At 38.4% G+C, this 23,972-nt stretch overlaps 1 protein-coding gene across 5 annotated transcripts in view; it reads right to left on the minus strand.

Annotated features, from left to right (window-relative positions):
- Positions 1-23,972, minus strand: part of ATP11C (ATPase phospholipid transporting 11C) — a 184,540-nt gene that overhangs the window by 86,364 nt on the left and 74,204 nt on the right. The window contains exons 1-4 of one of the 5 annotated variants that reach the window (XM_041740623.1): positions 17,980-18,052; positions 8,678-8,797; positions 3,489-3,578; positions 1,065-1,145 (exon numbers count right to left, since the gene is read on the minus strand). In XM_041740623.1, coding sequence (XP_041596557.1) covers positions 1,065-1,145; positions 3,489-3,578; positions 8,678-8,797; positions 17,980-18,015 — 327 coding nt within the window. In that variant the 5' untranslated portion in view covers positions 18,016-18,052. Of the gene's footprint in view, positions 1-1,064; positions 1,146-3,488; positions 3,579-8,677; positions 8,798-17,979; positions 18,053-23,972 lie in introns of those variants that run through there. The other 4 variants (XM_041740625.1, XM_041740624.1, XM_041740621.1 and 1 more) reach the window with 4 other exon arrangements.

Consider the following 23,972-nt stretch of genomic DNA (forward strand, 5'->3'; position numbering starts at 1 on the left):
AGTGCTATATTCATTCCTGTTCTGTCCCTCTTTATGACAATGCTAGGCTATCACTTCCTGTGGCACTTTCTGTGATGTCAGTCAGCAAAGAAAAGCCCTAACATGAACTAGTATAGGGAGTAAAATGAATCAGTAAGAGCTTTTGTAAACCATACAGGCTATTCTTGGAGCCAGCAATTCTATGATGTTAAAGAAAAATAATCCTAACAGCCTAAGGGAAAGAACATTCCAAAAGTCTTTATTTAGCAACCAAACACTTGATAAAATATTCTTGCAGTTCCTGGTAGGCAAGATAGAAGACCAGATAACCCCCGAGAGGAAAGGTAACCTTGTTCAAAATACCATTAAGCAGACCTTCTTTTTCGAAGTTCTTTAGGATTCTTCTAAAGCTCTTTGGTGAATAGCGTCTAAAAGTATGTTTGCAATTAGTCAGGTCCTATGGACGGTCCCAGTACACAACAAACATTGCTAACTCACCTTTTACCTCGTTTCCCATTTCCACTTTCAATTCCATGTGGAATTTTTCAAGTGTACTATCATATAAAATGGTCAAAATACTTCAAAGACATCGGCATAGAAACCATGGTAATTGTCACCTTTGATGAAGAACAAGAACAAAAGTCTCCTCTGCCTACCACCCACTTCAGCAGTCTCAGGAAAGACAACAAAGTATTTATGCTCTTGAGTTCTCTGCTTTAGGCAATCATTACAAAAATTCATGAGAATGGGAGTTTTTCAGAAAGATCCACCACCCCGAAAAAAGACTTATGCACAGTAAAAATTCACCTCTCATTTCCAGACTGAGCTGTACCTTCTTCTTTCTTTTAGGGTTATAACCCCACAAAACAAATACTGGGGGGAAAAGGGGCAAAAGAAAATAAAGATGCACCTTACAGTCATTTTCATGTTTTCCATAGGAATCAAATATAAACTAAATCCACTCTAATAACTAATAACTAATAACTCTAATCCCACTCTATATAAATATGAAAAAGGACCTTTGACCTTGAAATTCAAACCGGAAGGGACTGACACACAGGCATAATTGTAAATAAGAAATTTACCTGTTTGATGGCTGTAACAGTTATCACAAAGAAAAGTGGAAGTCCACTGGTAACTGGGCTAGTTGGTGTGTCTACTGTGACCTAGGTAAAGAAATTAAATTGAACGTAAATTGAAAACAAGCCATTCGCTTGCATGCAGGACTCATACATTGCAACCATTTCAGGCAAAAATACAGATAAAACATACTCTGGTAGCAGGGTCAATGTCAACTTCCATTAAAACAAAAGCAATCCACAGATCATTTAGTTTAAGGAAACAGTTCTAATTCAGGCTTAGTTTTCATTCCAATTTGGATTAACTTCTTCAATGAAATATAACCAATCATTTACCATCTCTTTGTTGAGTACCATTCTTTCAGGCCCTGTGCTAGAATCGGCTAGGCTCTAGAGATGTTGCTTTAAATAAGAGAACAGGCCCTGCCCTTGTAAAGCTGGCAGCTTACAGGAAAATGTAGACATTAAAACAAGTGACAATGCTGAAATCTAAAGAGTAAAACAGAAGTGAACTAGATGAAGAACAGGCTTTCAGGCAGTGGACAGCATATACCACGTCTCTATGGTAGGAGGGAGGGGGGCACAAGTGAAGAAATAAAGGAAGCCAGAGGCCAGAGAGTATGGTATAAGCTGGGGCTAGAGAGGGACACAGAGGCAAGTCCAAGGAGGGCCCTCTGGCCAGAGTTCATTGTTTGTCCCACAGCAGGAAATAACAGAAGCTTTTAGGCAAGGAGGGGGTCACATGAACAGAACTACATTTTGAAAAGCTCATTCTCTCTGGTTTGTGCAAAACAGAACAGAAGCATGAAGGTGGGGGTGTTCATGTAGGAGGCTACTGCCATAATCCAGGTAAAAGATGATGGCTTGGGCAAGGGGAGGCAGCAGTAGACATGGAAAGAACTTTCAGAGATATTTAGGGGTGAAATGGTAAGAATGGCAAGGGACTTCTTGTCAGAGTAATTAAAGATGACTTTTAAGTGTCTGGTTAACATGGCTGGGTAGATGTTGTCATTTGGTGAAACAACAAATACTGAGAGAGAACTAGACCTGAGGGGCAAAAGACCACGAGTTCAACCTGCCCCCACAACTCTCTCTCATCTCTAATCCCCATCCAGGCAGGTTTCTGCCTCATACCCTGAGTTAGAGACACAGGCTTTGACATGGCTCTGTGCCTTCATGCACGACCTGATATACCAATCTGGCATTCTTCACCAGTATACTTGCTCTAATCTTTAAGGCTTAGTTTAGATGTCATCTACTCTTTAAAGTCTTCATACGCTCTTCCTGGTTGGAAAGACATAATAACTTCCACCGTGTCCCCATAGCATGTTGCTTGTGCTACTTTCAGGACTTTGTACCGCATTAAATTAAATGATTACATGACTGTAACATAAATCCCTTAAGGAGAGAAAAGCCGTATCTTGATCTTCATGGTATCTGCTAGAACCTTCATTATTTGGAATACTGCAAGGCACATAGTAGGTGCTTGGTATACATTCACTGAACCGAAATGAACTGTGCTGCATGCAACAAACAGTGACTCTTCTGAGCCTGTGTACGCAGTTTATTTTATCCTGTTCTGTAAGATGTTTTACCATGGATCTAGAGTAGCTCCTTTTCAAATGCCCCATCATTTAAGACTGAAATTAGCTCTTTCCCATATCACAACCCAGATTGGTTTTAAGTAGCAGGACTAAATTAAATTACAGTACCATTTACTCAAAGACTCAAAGTGGATAAACAGAAGCACTTAACATTAACAAGGCATTTGAGCAATTTCATTGGGATGTTTCTGCTTCGTTTAAAAAATGAAATGACAAAAAAACAATACCCTTCCTGTAAAACATTTTCTGAGGGCAATTTCAGCACTGGAAAACTTGTAATAGCTCATAGACTTAAAGATGGAAGACGCAATTTAAGATGTCTAAAATTTAAAATACAAAACATTAAAATCTTTAAAAAAATACAAAACATTAGCAGGAACACAGAGAAGATCAAGTCTACCACGCTTTCGCACTTAAAAATAGATGAATGAGGAAGGACAAAACTGGCATCAGGAACAAAAGCGATAAATTCTGGTGTTTAACAAAGTAAAACTATTAATTTGAACTATTTTCAATTTTAAAGATGCCACTGCATTTAATGGTACACAGTATATGTCCTTCTAGGATGAACAAAGATGAAATCCATGAAAGTTTTTAAAGAAAGTTAACATATTCTCAACAGGTTTTCTACTAAAGATTCTACTTAAGAAATAAATAAAATCATACAAATCTTAAAATGTAATATTAGTACTTTAAAAAGTTTTATTAAAAAAAGCCCCAAAACATCTTTTTAGACACAGGGCATTTTAAAGTTAGAAATGGACTGAAAATTTGTTTGGAGTAATTAAGTTTCTCAGAGGGCAGTGGCTGTTTATGGAGCTCTTACCTGCACGAGGAAAATGATGAGAAAATAAAAATTTGCAATTCTTCTAAACTGTTCAAATAGATTCTTTGGGAGGAAATTCCAAAGTGTATACTGTATAGGAGGAAGAAAAAAAGAGTATTATTAGGGAGGAAACTTGAAAAATCCTAGTAACAACTCACATGGGCCAGATTATCACAACACTTTGAAAACATGTTAAAACCCAGATCACACACACACAAATAAGCATATACTTAGAGGTATATACCTTATAAGAAACAAAGTTTTCATTTGGAGTTACTACAATTGGGCCATCTAGACCCCAACCTTTGCTTTCCCTGACCTAAATTAGGTTCCTTGTTAGGTGTTCTCATGCCATCCTATACTTCCTTGATAATACTCGTGATAGTTTATAATTATATAGTAGACACTCAATAAATTAGTTGGATGAATGAATGAACAAATTAATCTCTCTGGCTCAGCTAACGATTGGAGTCTGGATCATCATCACCAATAGAAGTCTGTCCCTATCAGGACCCACCTCCACCCCCCCCCCCCCATCATAGTTGAGGTGTACACACACCTCTCTGTCATAGAGGGCTTTCACTTTAATCAACAAAATACCACCCTGGGCTTTGGTAACTGGTAATAGGTTAAAGGTTCAATGCTAAGTAGTACATGGGCAGGAGAAGAAAACTCTTGGGCCCACCATCAAATCACATAGACTTTCTTACTACTATCTTAAGCTCAAGGACAGAGTCATTTAAAAATCAGTATAAGAAGTTACACTTTCCAGCTATCTTAATAAAGACCAGAAACCAGAAAGAAAGAAAAGTTTCCTAACCTAAAAGATCTAAATTTATACTTAAATGATCTCTACCAGAAATATGGTGAGAAAATACACATTTAAATTAGGTGACTGAAAATTAATTAATTAATTAAGTGATTGAAGGGCAGCCCTGGTGGCTCAGCGGTTTAGTGCCGCCTTCAGCCCAGGGCATGATCCTGGAGACCTGGGATCGAGTCCCACATGAGGCTCCCTGCATGGAGCCTGTTTCTCCCTCTGCCTGTGTCTCTGCCTCTCTCTGTGTGTGTCTCTCATGAATAAATAAATAAAATCTTCAAAAAAAAAATAGGTGAATGAAATGCCAAAGTTGCAGATCATGACACATGTATGTGAATTTATTACTAACCTTTCTTTAAAAGGCTTATGGGTTCAAGATTCAGGGAATCCTAAGAAAATGAAGATAAATAGAGGCAAACATATCCAGTAAAGGAGATGCATTGCAACCAAAAGCTAACCTAGAAGCTTCCCCCCAGGATTCATGGGAGTGCCCCAAGGAAGCCCATGTAAAATGAAGTACAAAATTAAAACAAGATACCACCTCACACCTGTCACAATGGCTAAAACAGAAAACATAAACAATAGGTGTTGTCAATGATGAGGAGAAAAACAAACCGTTCCCCTTGCACTGTTGGTAGGAATGCAAACTGGTGCAGTAACCGGGTAAAACAGTATGGAGGGTCCTCAAAAAGTTAAAAATAAAACTGCCCTATGACCCAGTCCTCATACTATTGGGCATTTACCCTCAAAATACAAAACACACTAATATAAGGGGATACATGTAGCCGTATGTTTATGGCAGTATTATTTATAATAGCCAAATTATGGAAGCAGCCCAAGTGTCCATTGATAAACAGATAAAGAAGAGGTGGCATATATACACAATGGAATATTATTCAGCCACAAAAAGGACAAAATCTTGCCATTAGGAACACCACAGATGGAGCTAGAGAGTATAATGCTAAATGAAATAAGTCAGAGAAAGACAAATAGCATGACAAATAGCATTTTACTCATTTGCGCAGTTTAAGAAACAAAACAAAGGTAAAAAAGAGAGAGAGACAAACCAAGAAATACTCTTAACTGTAGAGAACAAACTGCTGGTTCCCTGAGGAGACAGGGTTGGGGGGATGGGAGAGCTGGGGGATGGGAGAGCTAGGGGATGGGGATAAAGGAAGGCACCTGTCATGATGAGCACAGGGTGATGTATGGAAGTGCTAGATGGCTACACCACACACCCAAAACTAATATAACACCGTATGCTAACTATGCTGGAGTTTAAAAACTTAATAAACAACAATGAAAAATGAAGTACAGAATTGTGTGGATATGCATCAGTTGGGGGAATAGAATCCACTTTTTATTAGGTTCCCAAGACAGCTTATAACCAAAACCAAAAGGGATCAAAACCACTGGTCCAGTCACTTTGAAGCTGATGTAGTTCAGGATCAGCACTTAACTGTCCCCAACGACTTAAGATCAATTTTCTAAAACAATAAGCTAAACTCCCACAACAAGCTAACAGCTGAGCTTCTGGCTTGTTGACCTTCTGTTCCCTAACTAAGGGGTTTTCAATTAAACAAACAAACATCAGGGACTGTTAGAGTCCTCTGTGGGGTGTTAACACATCAAAAGGGAACATTTCTGTTGTTTCTAGGCCCCCACTGTTTGTTTACCACTGTTTTAACTTATTAAATGAACTGCTTCCTTGGGGAACTCTGATTATTACCACATAATAGTTTCCTATTGCTATATGCCCTCTTCTTTCTTTTATCAGCTCATGAGCTTTTAAGAAGTCAGGGAACATATCACAAGCCCCCTTAGCACAGCTGCCTAGAACAAGAAATCCTAATCTTAAGTCCTGGCCATTTACTCCACTGCTCATTACCAATGTGAAGCAGAATTTTCTCTTTTTGAAAGTGCCACTCTATCTCCCAGAAATTCAAGAGTAAAGGGAGTAACCAGAACATCACCACACTAGGATCTAGTAACTTAAGCTAAAAAGGCACCATCCAGGGAGTTTGAAAAGATTCAAAAAGATCTCCAACAAATTCTACTGATGATCTGAGTTTTAAAATAAGGGAGAATGCTAGCGTAATTTTAGTCTTGAAACTTCAATTCAAGACAGTCTTTCACACAGGAGTTCTAAATTTAACCTTGGGCATACCTTCAAAGAGTTAGGTGGAGCTCACTGATTCTTAACCCACTGAAGCACCTTCAAGATTGAGGCTCAGAATTTTTTAAAGAAAAAACTGTGTAATGAGGAAATAAATGATGAAAACAAAACATCCTATAGATCCTAGCAGTACACAATCAGTGCTCTTTTTGCTACAGAAGGGGATTTCCAAATTTCGTATCAGCTACAAAATTCTGGTGATTCCCAAAGGTTCCTGCTGACTGTATTTGAGTAGGAAGGCTGCAGAGAACAAGTTTTTCTATAGAAAGTATTGTGTTTCCCAAAGAGGAAAAGAACACTAATTTTGTCAGTAGAATTTAAAGCAGGTCAAAGCGTTTATCTTTAGTGCTCCCTGCATTAATAAGACCTATTCCCAGTGTTACACTGGCATTACTGATGGCATTTGTAAACAAAAAGCACCCATTAAGAGAAAAGTGATTTCTATTACGAAAGAGTTAAATAAGGAAATCAGCATTTGCTACAGAGTTGGAAGGCAGCTAACATATGCTATAAATTGTACACTTCTTCAATTAAAAGATTCTGGTAAAAATAACAGACAGCCAAAAGACAAAGTGGAGAAGGAAATGTTCAAATTATGGAAATACTGTTCTCTCCAGAATGGACCCAAAGGGCTCTTTTAAAGAGAGATGACTCCACATAATCAAAACACACGAGACGGAGGGAATCACTAGTACTGCTCAGGATTGTATAATAATTCTAATCACAGAAATATAAATTAACAGTACCAGCTACCACTTCCTGAGTCATTTCTATAGGCCAAACACAGTGTTTAAATGCTTTTTGTGGATTCCTTTATTTGATCCTCACCACAATCCTCTGATGTAAGTACTGTTAATATCCCCATTTGACAGATAAGAAAATTGAGACACAAAGTTTCAATGACTTACTTTAAATTCAAACCCAGGTCTTCTGTCTACAAGGATGAAACTCTTTACTACTACACTGTACATACACTACCCTCTTCTAATTATTGATTGTATTAAGATTTCATGCTTTTTCTGCAGCTAGTATATTATCAATTCCTCTTTTTCTGATCTAGAGCTTTTATGAAAAAGCAGACCACTGGTAAACTAGATGACTAGTAAACTGGAAAAACTGTAAACATGTAATATTTACAGAGAAAAGAGAGATATTAGTCTATCAATGTAGAAATGTTCACTTCTTTATTCTGATTTTGAAAACATATATACAGATACAGAGGGATATATATATGCAAATCTGTTCAGAAACAATCTTTGTCCCATGAGCTCTTGACTATTTAAAAAAAAAAAGATCCTAATGCATTGTTTGGCCTACTTGAAAACTGAAGCTTGATAAAATAGGAGAAATATTATATTAAATATGAAAAGATTTGACAATTAAATAGAGTCTTCAAGGTCTTTTGGAATGTGAAATCAGGAAGTTATTTTACAACAAAATGGTTATCATTAGTTCAACAAAAGTCACTTTACCATCAGTGTGTTACATTATCATCTTCCACATAAAACACTATGGAAAACAGAAATTCCCTAGAAAGTATTTTATATCTTACTTGAGGCAAAATAAGAGAGAAAACTGAAAAAGGAGCCCCAATAGCACAATGCTGTGAAAGGGCTCTTTATTCTGAGCCACCAGATCTTATAAAGCAGATCTGTTCCTGGCTTTATCACTAACTCTTGCTTGGTGATCATGGCACTAACTTAATTTTTCCGGGTCTGCTATCTCCTTCTGTAGAGTCAGCAAATTGAACAGATAATCTCTCAGGATCTTTCAGTTCTCCAAGTCTATGATTCTGAGTCAAAGGACAATTCACTATCCCAGGCACAAGTATAAAAACTTCTGGCTGAGGACAGATTTTCTACCATAAGGTTAAAGATGAACAGGAAATAGACATTTTATCCAAATACATTCAGAGTGTTCTATAAGCCAATAGATACATGCTCATTAGGCAACAGTTTTCACTCATTCTGTCCATATTTTACATGTTAATCTCCTAAAACAAGACAAAGTGATACTTTTTAAGAAAAATAGCCTTTTGGTGGAATAATTACCACAGTTGGTAGATGGTACAGGTGTACATTCATATATGCATATATAAATACACCAGCTTCCTTGAAAGCATAAATAAGTGCATTATCTGGCTCACTATATGAATCACTACATGTATCTATTGAATTAAAAAAAGCAACTTACCTTAGATGAGACTATTCTATTATCACAAAATCTTTGTGCAATGTAAGCTTCTGTTTCTGAAACTGGATGATTGCCAACAAACACTGTGCGTGTACCAACTCTTTTCTCTTCTCCAGCACACTGACCAAGAGAAAGGGGGGAAAAGTCAGTATCTTACCACATTTGTCCATGGTTCTACTGAGTTCCAAATTCTTGCCTAAGTACCAGGGAGGGGAGAAAACCTTGTTAGGCCATTCAAACTCCACTAGGCTCTTAGTTGCTGACTTACTAAAGATTAGCTTGAGACAACTCTTCTGAGGCCAACCCTGCTATTTTAAAATGTTTAAATTAAAAGAAATCCTAGAAAAAGTTTTACTGCCATTTTTATTTCTTACACAAAATCTCAACCATCACCATCATAGCAACACACTCCCTTAAAAAAGTCAGATTGGGAATATTTATTTATCATACAACAACAATTGGAGACAATCTTGCCTTTTTTGAAGACAATTCCTTACCAGAGAACACAAAACAGAATGCAGATTACTTCTTTTTTTTTTAATTTTTTTTTTTATTTTTTTTTTATTTATGATAGTCACACAGAGAGAGAGAGAGAGGCGCAGAGACACAGGCAGAGGGAGAAGCAGGCTCCATGCACCGGGAGCCTGATGTGGGATTCGATCCCGGGTCTCCAGGATCGCGCCCTGGGCCAAAGGCAGGCGCCAAACCGCTGCGCCACCCAGGGATCCCAGAATGCAGATTACTTCTAAACAGAAAATAATTACTTGTAAGTACAGAGAAACAGAACGGCTGTCTCTAATGATGATCAACTATTTCTTCAAAGAAAAGTTGTAGTTCTTTGGTTTTAAAGGAAAGACATCCTTTGTGATTTCTCAGAGCCTACTGTCAAAAAGTCCCATTTCATACAATATATCTCTTAATGCCTCTTTTACATTTTAATTATTTATTTATTTTTTTTAGAGAGGGAGACAGGGATGGGGGGAAGAGAGAGAATCCCAAACTGGCTCCACGTCCAGCACAGAACCCAGTGTGGGGCTTGATCTCAAAACCCTGGGATCATGACCCCAGCCAAAATCAAGTTGGTTGCCTAACCAAATGAGCCACCCAGGTGCCCCTCACCTTTATATTTTTTAAAAGTAGTTTCGCTGAATCTAAAAGTTCCAAGGTTGAGTTCCATTTTACCACATCCTTTTATTTCACTGAGACTTTACTCCATTTTTTGTTTTTAAAGATTCTCCAATAAATTTATTTTGCAAACTTTTTGTATTTTGTTTTATTGGCTTACAATGATACAAAGAGAAAAATATATATAATTTTGAACGCTGAACTACTTATCATTTTAACATGAATTCAGATACCCTTTAGTTTATTTCTAGTTGACCTTCAAATGCAGCAGCTCATGAGTTTAGTGTTAAGTATTCTTACCACCCCATTGTACCCTGTCACTGAGTCAGAGGTTCAAGATGGAGATATATATACAAAACACATAAACACACATAAATAAGTCTTTTATGAAGTAAACAAATCTTCTATAATGTAATAACGGTTCCCTTTTAGAACTTTCTATATCCAGTTCAGGCCTTTTCTGAAATTGGGATATTCACACTTATTAGTGTTTATCTCTTTGCAAACTCTAATTCTTGAGAGCCAGCATTTTTCTTATTGATCTGAAAAGAATGGAGTATGGAAGGTCAAACAGGAAAAATCACCTCAAATGATCAAAACAGAAGAGGTCTGAAAAATAATATATTTAATAGTGCTGGAAGAAAAATTTTAAGTACAGATTCTATTGAAAACATTGATATGCAAAGGAATAGCTTTGGATCATTACCAGAAACTCAGATTTTTTTTTCAATTAATTAAAACCAAACATTAGTTTTATTTAGGAAGATACATTGTCTTTGAATTAAGAATGAAAGGATTGTATGATTTAATTTCTATATAAATGACTGTTTGAATAAACAAAACATTAATATAAACAGTAGTATAGCAAGAAAATAAATTTGGCAGAAATAATTACTCAACCAGTAGCAATAATTAAGACAACCATTTGAAAGTTCTATATACCAAGAATGAAAAAAATGTTACAAGATTTTACAGCATACAACTGAATTCTAATTCATTACTATTATACTTCTTTCTTCTTCAGTATTAATGAACTGACATATCTCCTACCAATTCACTGTGTTTATTATGTGAACCATCACATGCAGGAAAGTCTTGGAACGCCAACACCTACAATAAGTAGCTGTAACAAGACAAAAATCTTTAATGTTTATTTCTTTAATGTTTATTAATCCCAAAACCACTTTGTGATTTTCCTTTTGTATTTTAAGTTTAATCAAGCTTGGGGCAACTGGGTGGCACTGCCATTAAGCGCCAGACTCGGGTTTCGGCTCAGGTCATGATGTTAGGGTCCAGAGATAGAGCCCTGCCACAGGCTCCCGGCTCAGCCTCAAGTCCACTTCTGTTCCTCCCTCTCCCTCTGCCCCTCCCATCCTGTGCTCCCTCACTCTCTCAAATAAATCTTAAAAAAAAAAAAAAAAAAAGATTAATCAAGCTATTCTGTTTTTTTCTTCTAGAGGAATGGACAAATTGCAAGGTAACTAAGTAGTGCAAGTACACTAAAGGCAGGCAATAACTGAGCCATTCTGAAACTGTGAGCTGAGTAAAGCGGTAATGCTCTTGGGACTGGGTGCTGCTTTAGATCTGGGAAGCTGCACCATCCTTGCCAGCAGCGACCACTCCTCTCTGAGACCCACTGCTCTCCAGCTGAGCTGCCACGCCTCTACTTTGTTTTCTTAAATCAGGGTAATACACTTTTAAAAAAAGATTTTATTTGACAGAGTGAGATAGAGCACAAGCAGGGGGAGGAGCAGAGGGAGAGGGAGAAGCAGGCTCCCAACTGAGCAGGGCACCTGAGGTGGGGCTCCATCCCAGGATCCTGGGATCATGACCTGAGCCCAAGGCAGACTCTTAGCCAACTGCAACTGTGCCACCCAAGCTCCTCGGGATAATAAACTTTCTTATAACCCACTGAGCTACCTAGGTGCCTCTGGGATTGTTTCCTTTGATGGTAGTGTATTATCATGTTTGAGACAACCATATATTTAACTCAAAAAAAAAAAAAAGATAGGAACTAATATCCACATATTTCTATTATTTTTTAAAAACAGAATTCCCTAACCCAGAAAGTTTTGAAGTATGTAGGCTCAAAGATTTTCCTTCCATTTGATGATATATTTAAAAGTCAAAGATGGGGATCCCTGGGTGGCGCAGCGGTTTAGCGCCTGCCTTTGGCCCAGGGCGTGATCCTGGAGACCCCGGATCGAATCCCACATCGGGCTCCGGGTGCATGGAGCCTGCTTCTCCCTCTGCCTATGTCTCTGCCTCTCTCTCTCTGTGTGTGTGACTATCATAAATAAATAAAAATTAAAAAAATAAAATAAAATAAAAGTCAAAGATGTAATAATAATCCTGACCCTGAAGTAATAATTTTAAACAAGACTACTTAGAGACTGCAAAGTTCTCCAAATGTCTGTTTGGATGTATTTCAATCTGAATTCCTGTACCTTATATTGATATTAGAAGGGAAATGATTTTTTAGTTTAAAAAAGTAAAAATCAACCAAAAGTATACATAAGACCTCTTGACTCATGATTTTCATTAAAGCTTATTAAATAATTATTTACTGGGGTACTGCTTTCAAACTCTGTATGGAATCAATCAAAAAGTAATTGGGGGGATCCCTGGGTGGCTCGGCGGTTTAGTGCCGCCTTCAGCCCAGGGCGTGATCCTGGAGTTCCAGGATCGTATCCCACGTCGGGCTCCCTGAATGGAGCCTGCTTCTCCCTCTGCCTGTGTCTCTGCCTCTCTCTCTCTCTCTCTCTCTCTCTCTATCATGAATAAATAAATAAAATCTTTAAAAGAAAAAAGTAATTGGGATAAATTCAAGTAGGAGATATTTAGGAGATTTTATATATGTATTTATACATATAAATAAATAAAAGGGTATGTGTGTCTGTATAGATACATAAAAAATATATACATCTATATAAGTGTATAGATAGATATAAAGGGGTAAAAGGGTAACTTCCAGATTTCTACCCTGGCATGGATGAACAGAATCTCTATCCATGGCAATGTGGAAAAGGTATTTGTGCTAGACAGCTTAGCTGATTACCCACTTGCCAAAAGACAGGGCATTAGAACTGACTGTAAAAGGTCCTTCTCATGCTAAGACTGCATGGTAAATTTTCAAGCAGTTCCTGGTTATTGTTCCAATAAACAATACTTTTATCAGAATGGCAGCTATAGGAGCGCCTAGGTGGCTTAGTCGGTTAACCATCTGTCTGCCTTCCGTTCAAGTCATGATCTCATGGGTTGTGAAATCTAGCCCTGCACTGGGCACCCTGCTCAGCAGGGAGTGTACTTCTCTCTCTCCCTCTGCCCCTCCCCCATGCTCATGCATCCTCTTTCTAATAAATGAATAAATAAAATCTTAAAAAAAAAGAATGGTAGCTATATACATTTTTATTCAGGGATTGCCTTCTTTGTTTGCAACTGTTAATACAAAATCTGACATACCTTACTGATAAGAGCACTAAACTTTCCATAATATCCATTTTGCAAAATGTAAACAGAAAATTGAGTACACCTTGCTAAATAAAGTATAGCTTGTTCTGCTTCTGCTTCACCCTTACCCCCACCTGTTCCAAGTTATGGTGTTCACTGTAGTCTCTACAACAGACCTGAACCTTATAATGTATAGATTTGAATCACAGAAATTGTCAAATTACTTGACAATTCTGTATGTACATATGTATGTACATATACATACTGCAATTTACAACCCTCAACATTTGTATGATTGTTTTGTTTTTCACACAACCAAGAAGAGGCTATAGAGTAAATAAGGAAGAGTTACCTTTTATGTCAGTTCTCAGATCATTCTACAAATGGAAAGGAGGAAGGAGAAAAGGAAAAGAAGTAGAGGGTCAGTGAAAGAGGATGTTTTCTGCACTGCTAATATAGATTGTTCCCCTCGATTAACAGTGGCCACTGATTAACTTAAAAACAAAAATGAACTAGTAGTTCCCCAATTCTGAATGGTCTTCAACTTTCTTCTCTGGCAGGTAATAGCATTCCAGACAACAAAAGGAAAGAACAAGCATAACACAATTTTCCAGGCACATAATATTTTTATCAATTCCCTACATCTGAATGCATTTTACAGTTTTACTAAGAGCTTTCCCCATACATTATTTCTCTGATCACTTTCAAATAAGGCCTGTGTGACTTCTATCCCTATTTAAGTTGGAGAAAATGGATTGAAATTGCTGTGTAGGCTTGGGAGGGTGGGGGAGGAGATCCTGGCAGTGATCACTGTTAGATGATGAAAGAGGGGTCTGAGAGGAGCTGTATAATGTCCACTCCTGAGGATTTTTTTTTAAAAAAGAACAAAGTCTCTTCAGCCCAGGCAAGTTTGGATTTGCAGCTACCTGTGACTGGGGCTGGAGTGTGGTGAAATAGAGGACTTTTCCATGCCTGCTTCACCCTAAAATCTGAAGAACCAGCAATTTCTGGTGGAATTTGCTCTAACTTTTAACATTGTTTAGTTTGCATAGAAATGGCAGCGCTGAATTCATGCATAAATTTCACTGTACTTTTCCACTTGCTGCCAATGTGGAGTGTTAAAACAGTGGTTTTGGGTTCCTGTGATTGTGAATAATGTGGGTACCTTAGTCAGGGCAGAGAAACTCCAAATAGGAATCATAAAAACATTTCTCTTTTGGATGGCACATGATGTAGTCTGGAGTGGGAGTGTATGATTCCTGCCACCTCATAATGAATTTTAATTCATTAAGAGTCCATCCTGTGTTGAACTGCTTCCCATTCAAATGTCCTCAGAAATGGCATTTTAAAAAAACTGACATATGCTGGCACAGATTCTATTTTAACAGCACATCATACACTAGAATAAAAAGTATGGAAAAATATTAAAAAGGATATTTATAGTATATGAGTTAACAGAGAAAGCAATTCAATTTTTTCCCCTCAAGATAAAAGCCACCCCTTTGTACTCTTGATTTATACTTCCATAGTAGGGGCACTTGGCTGGCTCAGTAGAGCACACGATTCTTAACCTCAGGGTCGTGAGTTCAAGCCCCACATTGGGTGTGGAGCCTACTTAAAAAAATGGATAAATAAAAATAAAATAAAATAAATAAAATTCTATTCCCGTGTGGCTTTTGGGATCCCTGGGTGGCGCAGTGGTTTGGCGCCTGCCTTTGGCCCAGGGCGTGATCCTGGAGACCCGGGATCGAATCCCACGTCGGGCTCCCGGTGCATGGAGCCTGCTTCTCCCTCTGCCTGTGTCTCTGCCCCCCTCTCTCTCTGTGTGTGACTATCATAAATAAATAAAAATTTAAAAAAATATATATATACTTCCATAGTATAAACTGAATACTGTAGGGGGAAAAAAGGTTAAGTAATTTATACCAAAATATAATGTCTCCATAAAAATCAGCAAAATGGCACTGCTATTCAACTACTACCATCTTAAAATCACATGCCTTTGCTAGTCATAACACATAAAAAGCTGTTGAAAGTATAATTTGATTACCTCTAGACCAGTTACTCAATAAGAACTGAGAGAAAATAGAGACCTCAATATAAGGCTATCACGATAAAAGCTGGCATAGAATCTAAAACAGAGCTCATGTCCCCATCCTTTCCAGGTGCTTGCAGACTTAAAATTTATTACTTAGTTATAGATCAGTTGTTACTAATTCTGGCTACACATTGGTTTTAAACACAACACCAATGCCTGGGTCTTTTATTTAATATGTAATTTTTTCTGGAGGCTCCCCAGGTGACAATACTACTTTGCAGCCCATGCCTGTGAAAACTGCTATACAATCTTTTGCTTTGAGTAAGTGACTGCTGTTAACTAAGATCCTACAAACTTTTAGAATACCAGCCATAATCCCACATTTTAAAAGTCAGTAAAATTTAAACAATTTGCTTTTCAAAGCATACAAATAGCCCCCAAATAATGCCCTCTCCAATCACTTTAAGCTACTCAGAAAATGAGATTCTCCTTCAACACTTATTTTGCATGTGGTTAACCTACTATCAACTATTTATATCATAGATAATAAGAATTACAAGCCCTGATGTAATGCAAAGCCACTCAGATTATCAGCAAATCACCACTGATGTCATCCCTGGCAATTACTTAGTTTTTACTTATTTTTATATTTAAACATTTTTGAAAGTAGATTCCATGCTCAGTGTGGAGTCCAACATGGGGCCTGAACCCACAACCCTGAGACTGACACCCAAGCCAAGATCAAGAGTCGGATGCTCAACCCACTGAGCCACCCAGGAGCACCACAGCATTATTGTTACTGGTCATCAGACTGCTCTTTCTGAGTTACTAAAGCAAATATTAAGTATTTCCTCAGAAATGAACAAAAACTAATTATTAAAATTCTGAAAACCTGGTAATGATTTATTTTTAAAAAGATTTTATATATTCACTTGAGAGCGAGAAACAGTACATAGAGGGAGAAGCAGACTCCCTGCCAAGCAGAGAGCCCAATGCAAGGCTCCATCCCAGGACTCTGAGATCACGACCACAGCAGAAGGCAGATACTTAACAACTGAGCCACCCAGGTGCCCCCCCCCCCCGGCAATGATTTAAAACTGTTCTCTGCACCCCAGCCTCAAAGCTATTTTCTTTTCTGAAGCACTAGAGTTTTTGAACAGCATAATCAGTCTTTAAAAGGCCAAATGAACTGAAAACTGAATGAACTAGCATTTCATCAAAATTTCAAGCATCTATTAAAATGCTCCTAAAAGTCAGTATTTGTGTTCTAGGGTTGGAGGGGTGAGCTGCAGGGAGGAGGGCACCACAGCGCCAAGGAACATTTCCAGTGTATTAAGCCTCTTGGTTAAAATTGCTACAATGTATTCAGTGGTCACATTGCTGAGGTTTCCAAGCCCACTCCATTATAACAAGCCAAGAATAATCTTGATGTTTAATTGATAGTCATAACTCTAAAAGGAGCCCTAAAATCGCACTTTTCAGATTTTGCTTTTACGGCATCTTCTTAAGTGATTAAGCTGTCTCTCTCCTTTGCCAGGCGTAGTGAAGCGAGACCAGGACAAGACATTTTTGTGTCGTCTTGCCTTTAAAGCTTAATTATGGTCATATTAACCGAAACTCTCAAACACCTGATCAAAAGACAACTGAATATTCAAAGTACATCCCTAGACACAAAGATTGTCTCTAATTAGGCACTACCTGATGGCAGCACATTTAATTGAATAGAATCTGCTATAGGAAATGGATATTAAACCCCACAAAACCAAAAACCTAAATCAGAGGTGCCTGGGTGGCTCAGTGTGTTAAGTGTCTGCCTTTGGCTCGGTCATGACCTCAGGGTCCTGAGATCAAGCCCCAAGTCCGGCTTCTCAGCAGGAAGCCTGGTTCTCCTTCTCCTTCTGCCCCCCACCCCTCTGCTCTTGATCTCTCTCTCAAGTAAATAAATAATCTTTTTAAAAACACCAAAATCAGCAATACAATGTTTAGAACTTAGGTAAGAAAAATTCCTTGCTTGGAAGCTCAAGAGTTAGACTTTGATTATCTAAATGTGATCCACTGAGCAGTTTAATTTCACCAGGGACAATCAATTCTAAGTGTTCTCATTCTGTTCCCCCTCCCCAACATGCCTTTACTCCAAATACCTCAGGGCTATGGAAATGTGGCTCTAAAGATGAAATACAGCTGTCTTTAGGACAGGTGATAATTATAGATCAAAAATGCTGTTAAGCATTTAGCAATTTAAGACTCTAACAAGAATTTTCTTAATGATTCAGAGATTCTTCCATTTTTAGAAAGTAACCTGAGATTCTTAAAGTTTTGGAGGAGGCTCAGCGACTCCACTTCCTTGTGGACAGTATTTCTCTTACCCTAGAGCCTGACAATATGCACACAAACTTAACTAGAGATGAACTGAGCATACAGGTCTATAAGGTTTGAGAAGTTACTTTTCACTTTCACTATCCATAGCTACACACCACTTTGCATTCCAAACACTTAACAAACTTAAAAAATCTATATAGAGAGGCACATAACTTGTAGAGGATAAAAACAACAGCGCGACTGATAATCCGTTTACCATAGCCCTCAGGAAATGGATAAAAATGCATATGCAAATAGGAAGCAATAAGGCCCCAAGACCTCAAAGCCCAACCTGGTAGAGAAGATCAGAATAAAAGAATAGATCACAAACCTCAGAGGCTGGAGGGAAAGATGGGACCAGCTGCATACCGACAGGTGAAAATTTGCTAACACAAGGGCAGCTAAATCGCAGAGAAAATGCTGCAGATTATCAAGCAACTTGTACCAACCCCTGTGATCCTTGTAAAGTTTCTCAGAATTTGGGAAGTCAGCCAACTGTGGCTTGCAAGTTTCTGTATCTCCAAGGGAGGCAGCAAAAGAAGCACTAGAAGACTAGTTTGTTACTTAAGATTTTGAAGCAGCACTCTGGTGTCCTGGCCTCTGTTAAGACACCATATGACATCTTTTTTGTTACTCTTCTCCAAACACCTGATTTGCCTTTGTGACTTCTGATTTTAAAGTAGCATTTTAGAATATTAGTATCTTGCACCACATGGTATTTTTCTTATCTTGTAAAGTTCTTTTCTAACCCATGCCTGCAATGGATACACCATGACAAGAAATATAACTAAGAAAATCACACATTTGACGAAAGTTCAATTGAACTTTGGGTTCTAGTCAAGTAAATAAAGAGAAAGATATACAATCTAGGCATTCGCTATGATACACTGAGTCACCCCACCATAAGAGCGACTACTACTGTACATTGAAGCTTCAAAAATGTGTAGAAAAAAAAATACATAGCCTAAGCAGATGGGTTTTGTGGGGAAGTTCCTTAGGGATAGAGGATTTTTTTTTCACCTTTTAGAGATCTCACAGGTAAGGAAGTTTTATCTTTTTTTTTTTTTTTAGGAAGTTTTATCTTAGCAGCAGTTATACCTAACAATGGCAAGGAAGAGAACCACTGGATATTAGGGTGAAAGATGCCTTTACCAATATCTACCTAAAAGAGCAAATTCTCATCCAAATATCACTTTCTAGGTCATCAGAGAAAAATTTTCATTACAATGTATCAAGAGATCAACTCCAGCTAGAGCAAAAAAATATTTTGCAAAAAAAGTGTCTGAAGTCCCAAATGGGGTTTTATCTCCCATTTCGATAACATCATTAGAAAGGTGATAATAAGTTTCTAGAAAGGCCTAACAGTTCAAATGTATGCTGGAGTATGTTCAGTGAGTCAAACCAAGGAATGGATCCCCTCCCCCAGTATTGTTAAATATCATACAGAAAGCAAACTAGCTAGAAAAAAACTGTCCAGGATGTATGTAATTGGTTTAAATAGCACATCCAGGCTATACCTGTTGTTTTAAAATCCCTAACAAAAGAGGTAGGTAAAAAAACAAGATTCCATTGTGGAGGAAGGCTGAGTTGAGTAACCAAGAAAATGAGGAGGAGGGGCGCTGAGTCTCACAAAAGGTAGCCACCTCTTCAGTGAATTATTTCTAGCCTTCCCTTCAACCATGTTCTTGTGGCAACTTCTGGCTCAAATTACAATGACTTAAAAGAAGTCTGTTCTTGAAAACAGCACCTTCCCTTTCAGTGAAGGCTTTTAGGGCAAGGTTTGGAGGGAACAGGAGAAGCAATAAAGACATGACCCTTGGAAGTACTGTTGATACCTATGCTCATATTATACACCTTATAATGTATCTATGGCTTAGGTGAGCCTCCACTTTCTTAACAGTAAAAGAAGGTCACAGAACTTAAAAGACTGCTTACTGTAGGATTAACAAAACACCCAGAGATCACTTTAAAGGACTGTGAAGGCTATTTACTTGAAAAGAGGATGAAGCTTGCAGATACTAACCAACTATGCGAATATTAAAATTCCAGGAACTGGGTCAGCAGCCCAGAACTAGGTAATGGCCTCAACATAATTCAGGTATAAATGTATTATTTAGAGCAAGAAAGCTTCTCGCCCCACAGAAGAGGCATAGGCCATTCTGAGGTCACCCCTACACAAAGGGGCAGGGTGAATTATGGGCCATTGACAGAGAGTGCTTGGCTGAAAACACTGTTCCTTGGTATGCATGAAAAGGACTACAGTTGGCAAGGGAAGTTGACAGGTGGCCTGTCTGACCACAAGTGAGGGCCATTCAAGGAGTCCCCTGGAGTCTGTTGTGTATAACAGAAGCCACCAGTCCTTTGGAACTGCTGATCTGACATCATGGATATAAAATTAGCAAACCATTTCTCCTTTGTGGCAGAGCACATGGTCACTTGGGGACTGTACTACAACTACTGATGCTGTCTCTTTATCTCCCTTCTCTCCCCCCCAGAAGCTTTGGATTCGAAGCTGCTGTGCATTATAAAAATTGGGTGCTCCTATAAATTTAACAGGTGACCTGTAATTACTCCTAAGACATGCTTAAAAGATTCATCAGAAATTAGCAGTATGGGGGGATCCCTGGGTGGCGCAGCGGTTTGGCGCCTGCCTTTGGCCCGGGGCGCGATCCTGGAGACCCGGGATCGAATCCCACGTCGGGCTCCCTGTGCATGGAGCCTGCTTCTCCCTCTGCCTGTGTCTCTGCCTCTCTCTCTGTGACTATCATAAATAAATAAAAATTTTAAAAAAATTAAAAAAAAAGAAATTAGCAGTATGTTTGAAGCATAATGTAGAAACTCTCAGTATATTGAAGACCACATCAAATAGTTATGGCTTCATTATTTATGGGTATTATTATTTCTGTATAATAAAAATTGATTTGTGAAAAAAATAATTTTAGGAGGAGGAGGGGTGGGGGGGGGGAGAGAGAGAAAGAATGAATGAATCTTAAAGTTGGGCATGGAGCCTGACAGAGGACTCCATCTCACAACCTTGAGATCACGACCTGGGCAAAAATCAAGAATCGGACACTTAACTGACTGCACAACCCAGGCGCCCTGATTTGTGAAACTGTAATACGCCTTCAGGTAGTAGCAACTAGGAATGCCACACTGTAAGACAGACTGGGAAGAAGATCAGAATATATCACACCAAGTTTCTCCAAACTGCATTACAGGGAAAAATAATGAGGTTCCTCAGAGAAGGGGAAAGGCTGCTCCTGTAATCCTCCCTCTTGTGCAATGCTATTGCCATTTTTTTAAAGATTTATTTATTTATGACAGAGTAAGAGTGAGCTCACACGAGGAGGAGCAGAAGGAGAGAATCTCAAGTAGAGCCCGAGCAGACCATGGAGCCCGACATAGGGCTTGATCCCAGGACCCTGAGATCATGACTTGAGCTGAAACTAAGAGTCTGATGCTTAACCAATCGCACTATCCAGGTGCCCCTGGGCAAAGCTATTCTAATATAGTTCTTACTTCTTCACCATCAGTAATATCGGGAAGGCACTCAAGAGTATGAGGTGAGATAATTGTTAAATTTGTGACAATTCTCTCCACGTATGCCAGAAATAGATAGAAAATTAAGTGTTTGGCCATGATCCCAAGTGGGTGCTTCTGCTTCTAAGGCTTAATTATGAGAGGCAAGAAACCAGGAGATCTTGGTTCTAATTGCCTTCTACTGATTAGTCTGTGTGCGTCTTGGGGAACTCTGAGAATTGATGTCTTCCTGGGTAACTCAAGGAGAGCTGGACTAAGTAACCTAAAAGGATACAGGGGAATTGGGGCCAGATTTCCAGCAATAAAACATGAAAGGTGGTTTTGGATGTTGTATCATTTGCCACCTGTTTCAGCCTGGACCAAAACAAACAAACAAAAAAACTGTTAAAGGATAGGAAAGAGGGACTCCTGGGTGGCTCAGCAGTTGAGCGTCTGCCTTTGGCTCAGGGTGTGATCCTGGTCCCGGGATAGAGTCCCACATTGGGCTCCCTGAGAGGAGCCTACTTCTCTGCCTCTCTCTCTCTCTGTGCCTCTCATGAATAAAGAAATAAAATCTTTAAAAAAAAAAAAAAAAACAGTGGGAAAGAGATTACCTGTTTGAAGAGAAAGAGTAATTTTCAAACTGATACATATGAGAAGATAATGTACTCAGGATTAAATTTATTCATAGGCTTCAAAGTAGAAAAGGAGGAAAAAATAAAAGAAACACAAAAAGTCACAAAGACCAAGGGAAGGCTCATGTGCCCCAAGGGGGCTAATTTTGGTCCACTAAAAGGTACATTAGCTTTTTGGGGCTTTATGGATGCCCATTTAAACCCCCACAGTGTCAAATTACTTAACAGTAATCTTTACATGCGAAAAAAAAATAAATGCGTTCTCAAATGTGCCTGTTACCCAAGGGAAACCGTTTATTCTGATAAAATAGAATGAACTTTTTGTCCTGGCAGTCAGGGTACAAACAACCTCAAGTTAAAACAGGTTAGGATTAACCACCATAAGAACAATTTTAAAAATTAATGAACCACTTAGAATTACAAATTTTACTTGTACAAAGGTTTTTTTTCACTATAAAATGAAACACATGCAGAGATATAAAACCACTCAAAAGAATTTTTATGAGAGCAGACACAATCAGAATGTATGACTTCTAAAAAACAAGCACTTCTTACACCAAAGGTCATACCACCCCCAGACCAAACATTTTTTTTGTTGTTGTTTTTAACCAAATAGGACAAACAGTAGTTTGAGGTTCTGTTCAAGTACATGATTGAAAATAGCAATGAGCAATTTCCAAAGCACACATAGGGGGTATTTGGAACAATTATAAGAATTTTACAGCCAACATTAAAAATACCTGGCAAGCTTTGAACAGGAAAAATGCTTTCAGCTAAATCATGAAACAGCACAGTGGTTGTAGCATTAAGTGATTGTTGCTCAGTGGAACACAGCAGATTAGTCGTGACGAGTACTTGATAATTAAATGTGCACAAAGACTCAATTCTCCTGATTGCAATGCATTTCACTCTACTTCACATTGTTATAAACGCCATATGTGTATGCAAATGTGTTAATATATTTTATTAAAAGATTTTATTTATTTATTCATGAGAGACACAGAGAGAGGCAGAGACATAGACAGAGAGAGAAGCAGGCAACACGCAGGAAGCCCAATGTGGGACTTGATCCCGGGACTCCAGGATCACGCCCTGGACCAAAGGCAGATGCTCAACCACTGAGCCACCCAGGTGTCCCTGTGTTAATACATTTCTAAGTCTATTCTTATTCTACTTTGGAAACTCAGATATGATGTAAAACCTAAACACAAAGAGAAAACAATCACAGCATTAGTTAAATGGCAGAACCCAATAGAATAAAGATGATTCTTGAAGGTTAGAAATTAAAGTGCATCTGCATATTTTAGCATTATTACTGAGAACCAATTAATTATGGTGGACTGATGACTGTGGATGGGCAGGAAAAATCTTACAGTGTACTCGAGTATTCTAAAATGTCCTGCTTCTGTACCTGTTTGGTTCCCAGTCATCTGCCCTAGACCAAAGGCAAGCAGGTACATTTCTTCTCTGGATGCTGGGCATAGTTAGCTTTAAAAAAAGACAGTGAGAGAGAAATAAAAGGAAACAGCAAGGAAATGGGTAGAAATATAAATGTGTCAAACCAAAAGAAAATTATCTGTGATGAGAACATTCTGCTGTAAGATTGCATGGGGCTTCCTCATCATTCTCCATGCAATTCTCAAAAGACATCTTCAATAGAAGAGGTTTTAAGCAACACATAGTTACAGAAGAAAAAGATTTCTTTAGATGTCAAGATTAGTCTTTCAGACCTCATATTCGATACTAAAAATGGTAAGAAGAAAAGGTGGGGTTCTCCTAAAACTTGCAAGCTTTTCTTAGAAGGCAATGTACCAGAATGATGTTGGACACTGATTTTGATTTTATGGATTTCTTTTTTAATCTTTTAAGATTTTATTTATTTATGCATGAGAGACAGAGAGGCAGAGACAGGCAGAGGGAGAAGCAGGCTCCATGCAGGGAGCCTGATGCAGGACTCGATCCTGAACTCTGGGATCACACCCTGAGCCTAAGGCAGACACTCAACCGCTGAGCCACCCAGGTGTCCTGATTTTACGGATTTAGAACCCATTTCAGTCCAGTGTGCATGCACCTTTGAGCTTCACTGTAACTTTTCATAATATTGAGCAACAATGTGATGAGGTATCAAAGAATGAAATATTCAATGTGAATAAGGGGAGGTTCATTCATG

The sequence above is a fragment of the Vulpes lagopus genome, chromosome X (genome assembly GCF_018345385.1).
Source record: "Vulpes lagopus strain Blue_001 chromosome X, ASM1834538v1, whole genome shotgun sequence".
In the NCBI taxonomy this organism is placed as follows: domain Eukaryota; kingdom Metazoa; phylum Chordata; class Mammalia; order Carnivora; family Canidae; genus Vulpes; species Vulpes lagopus.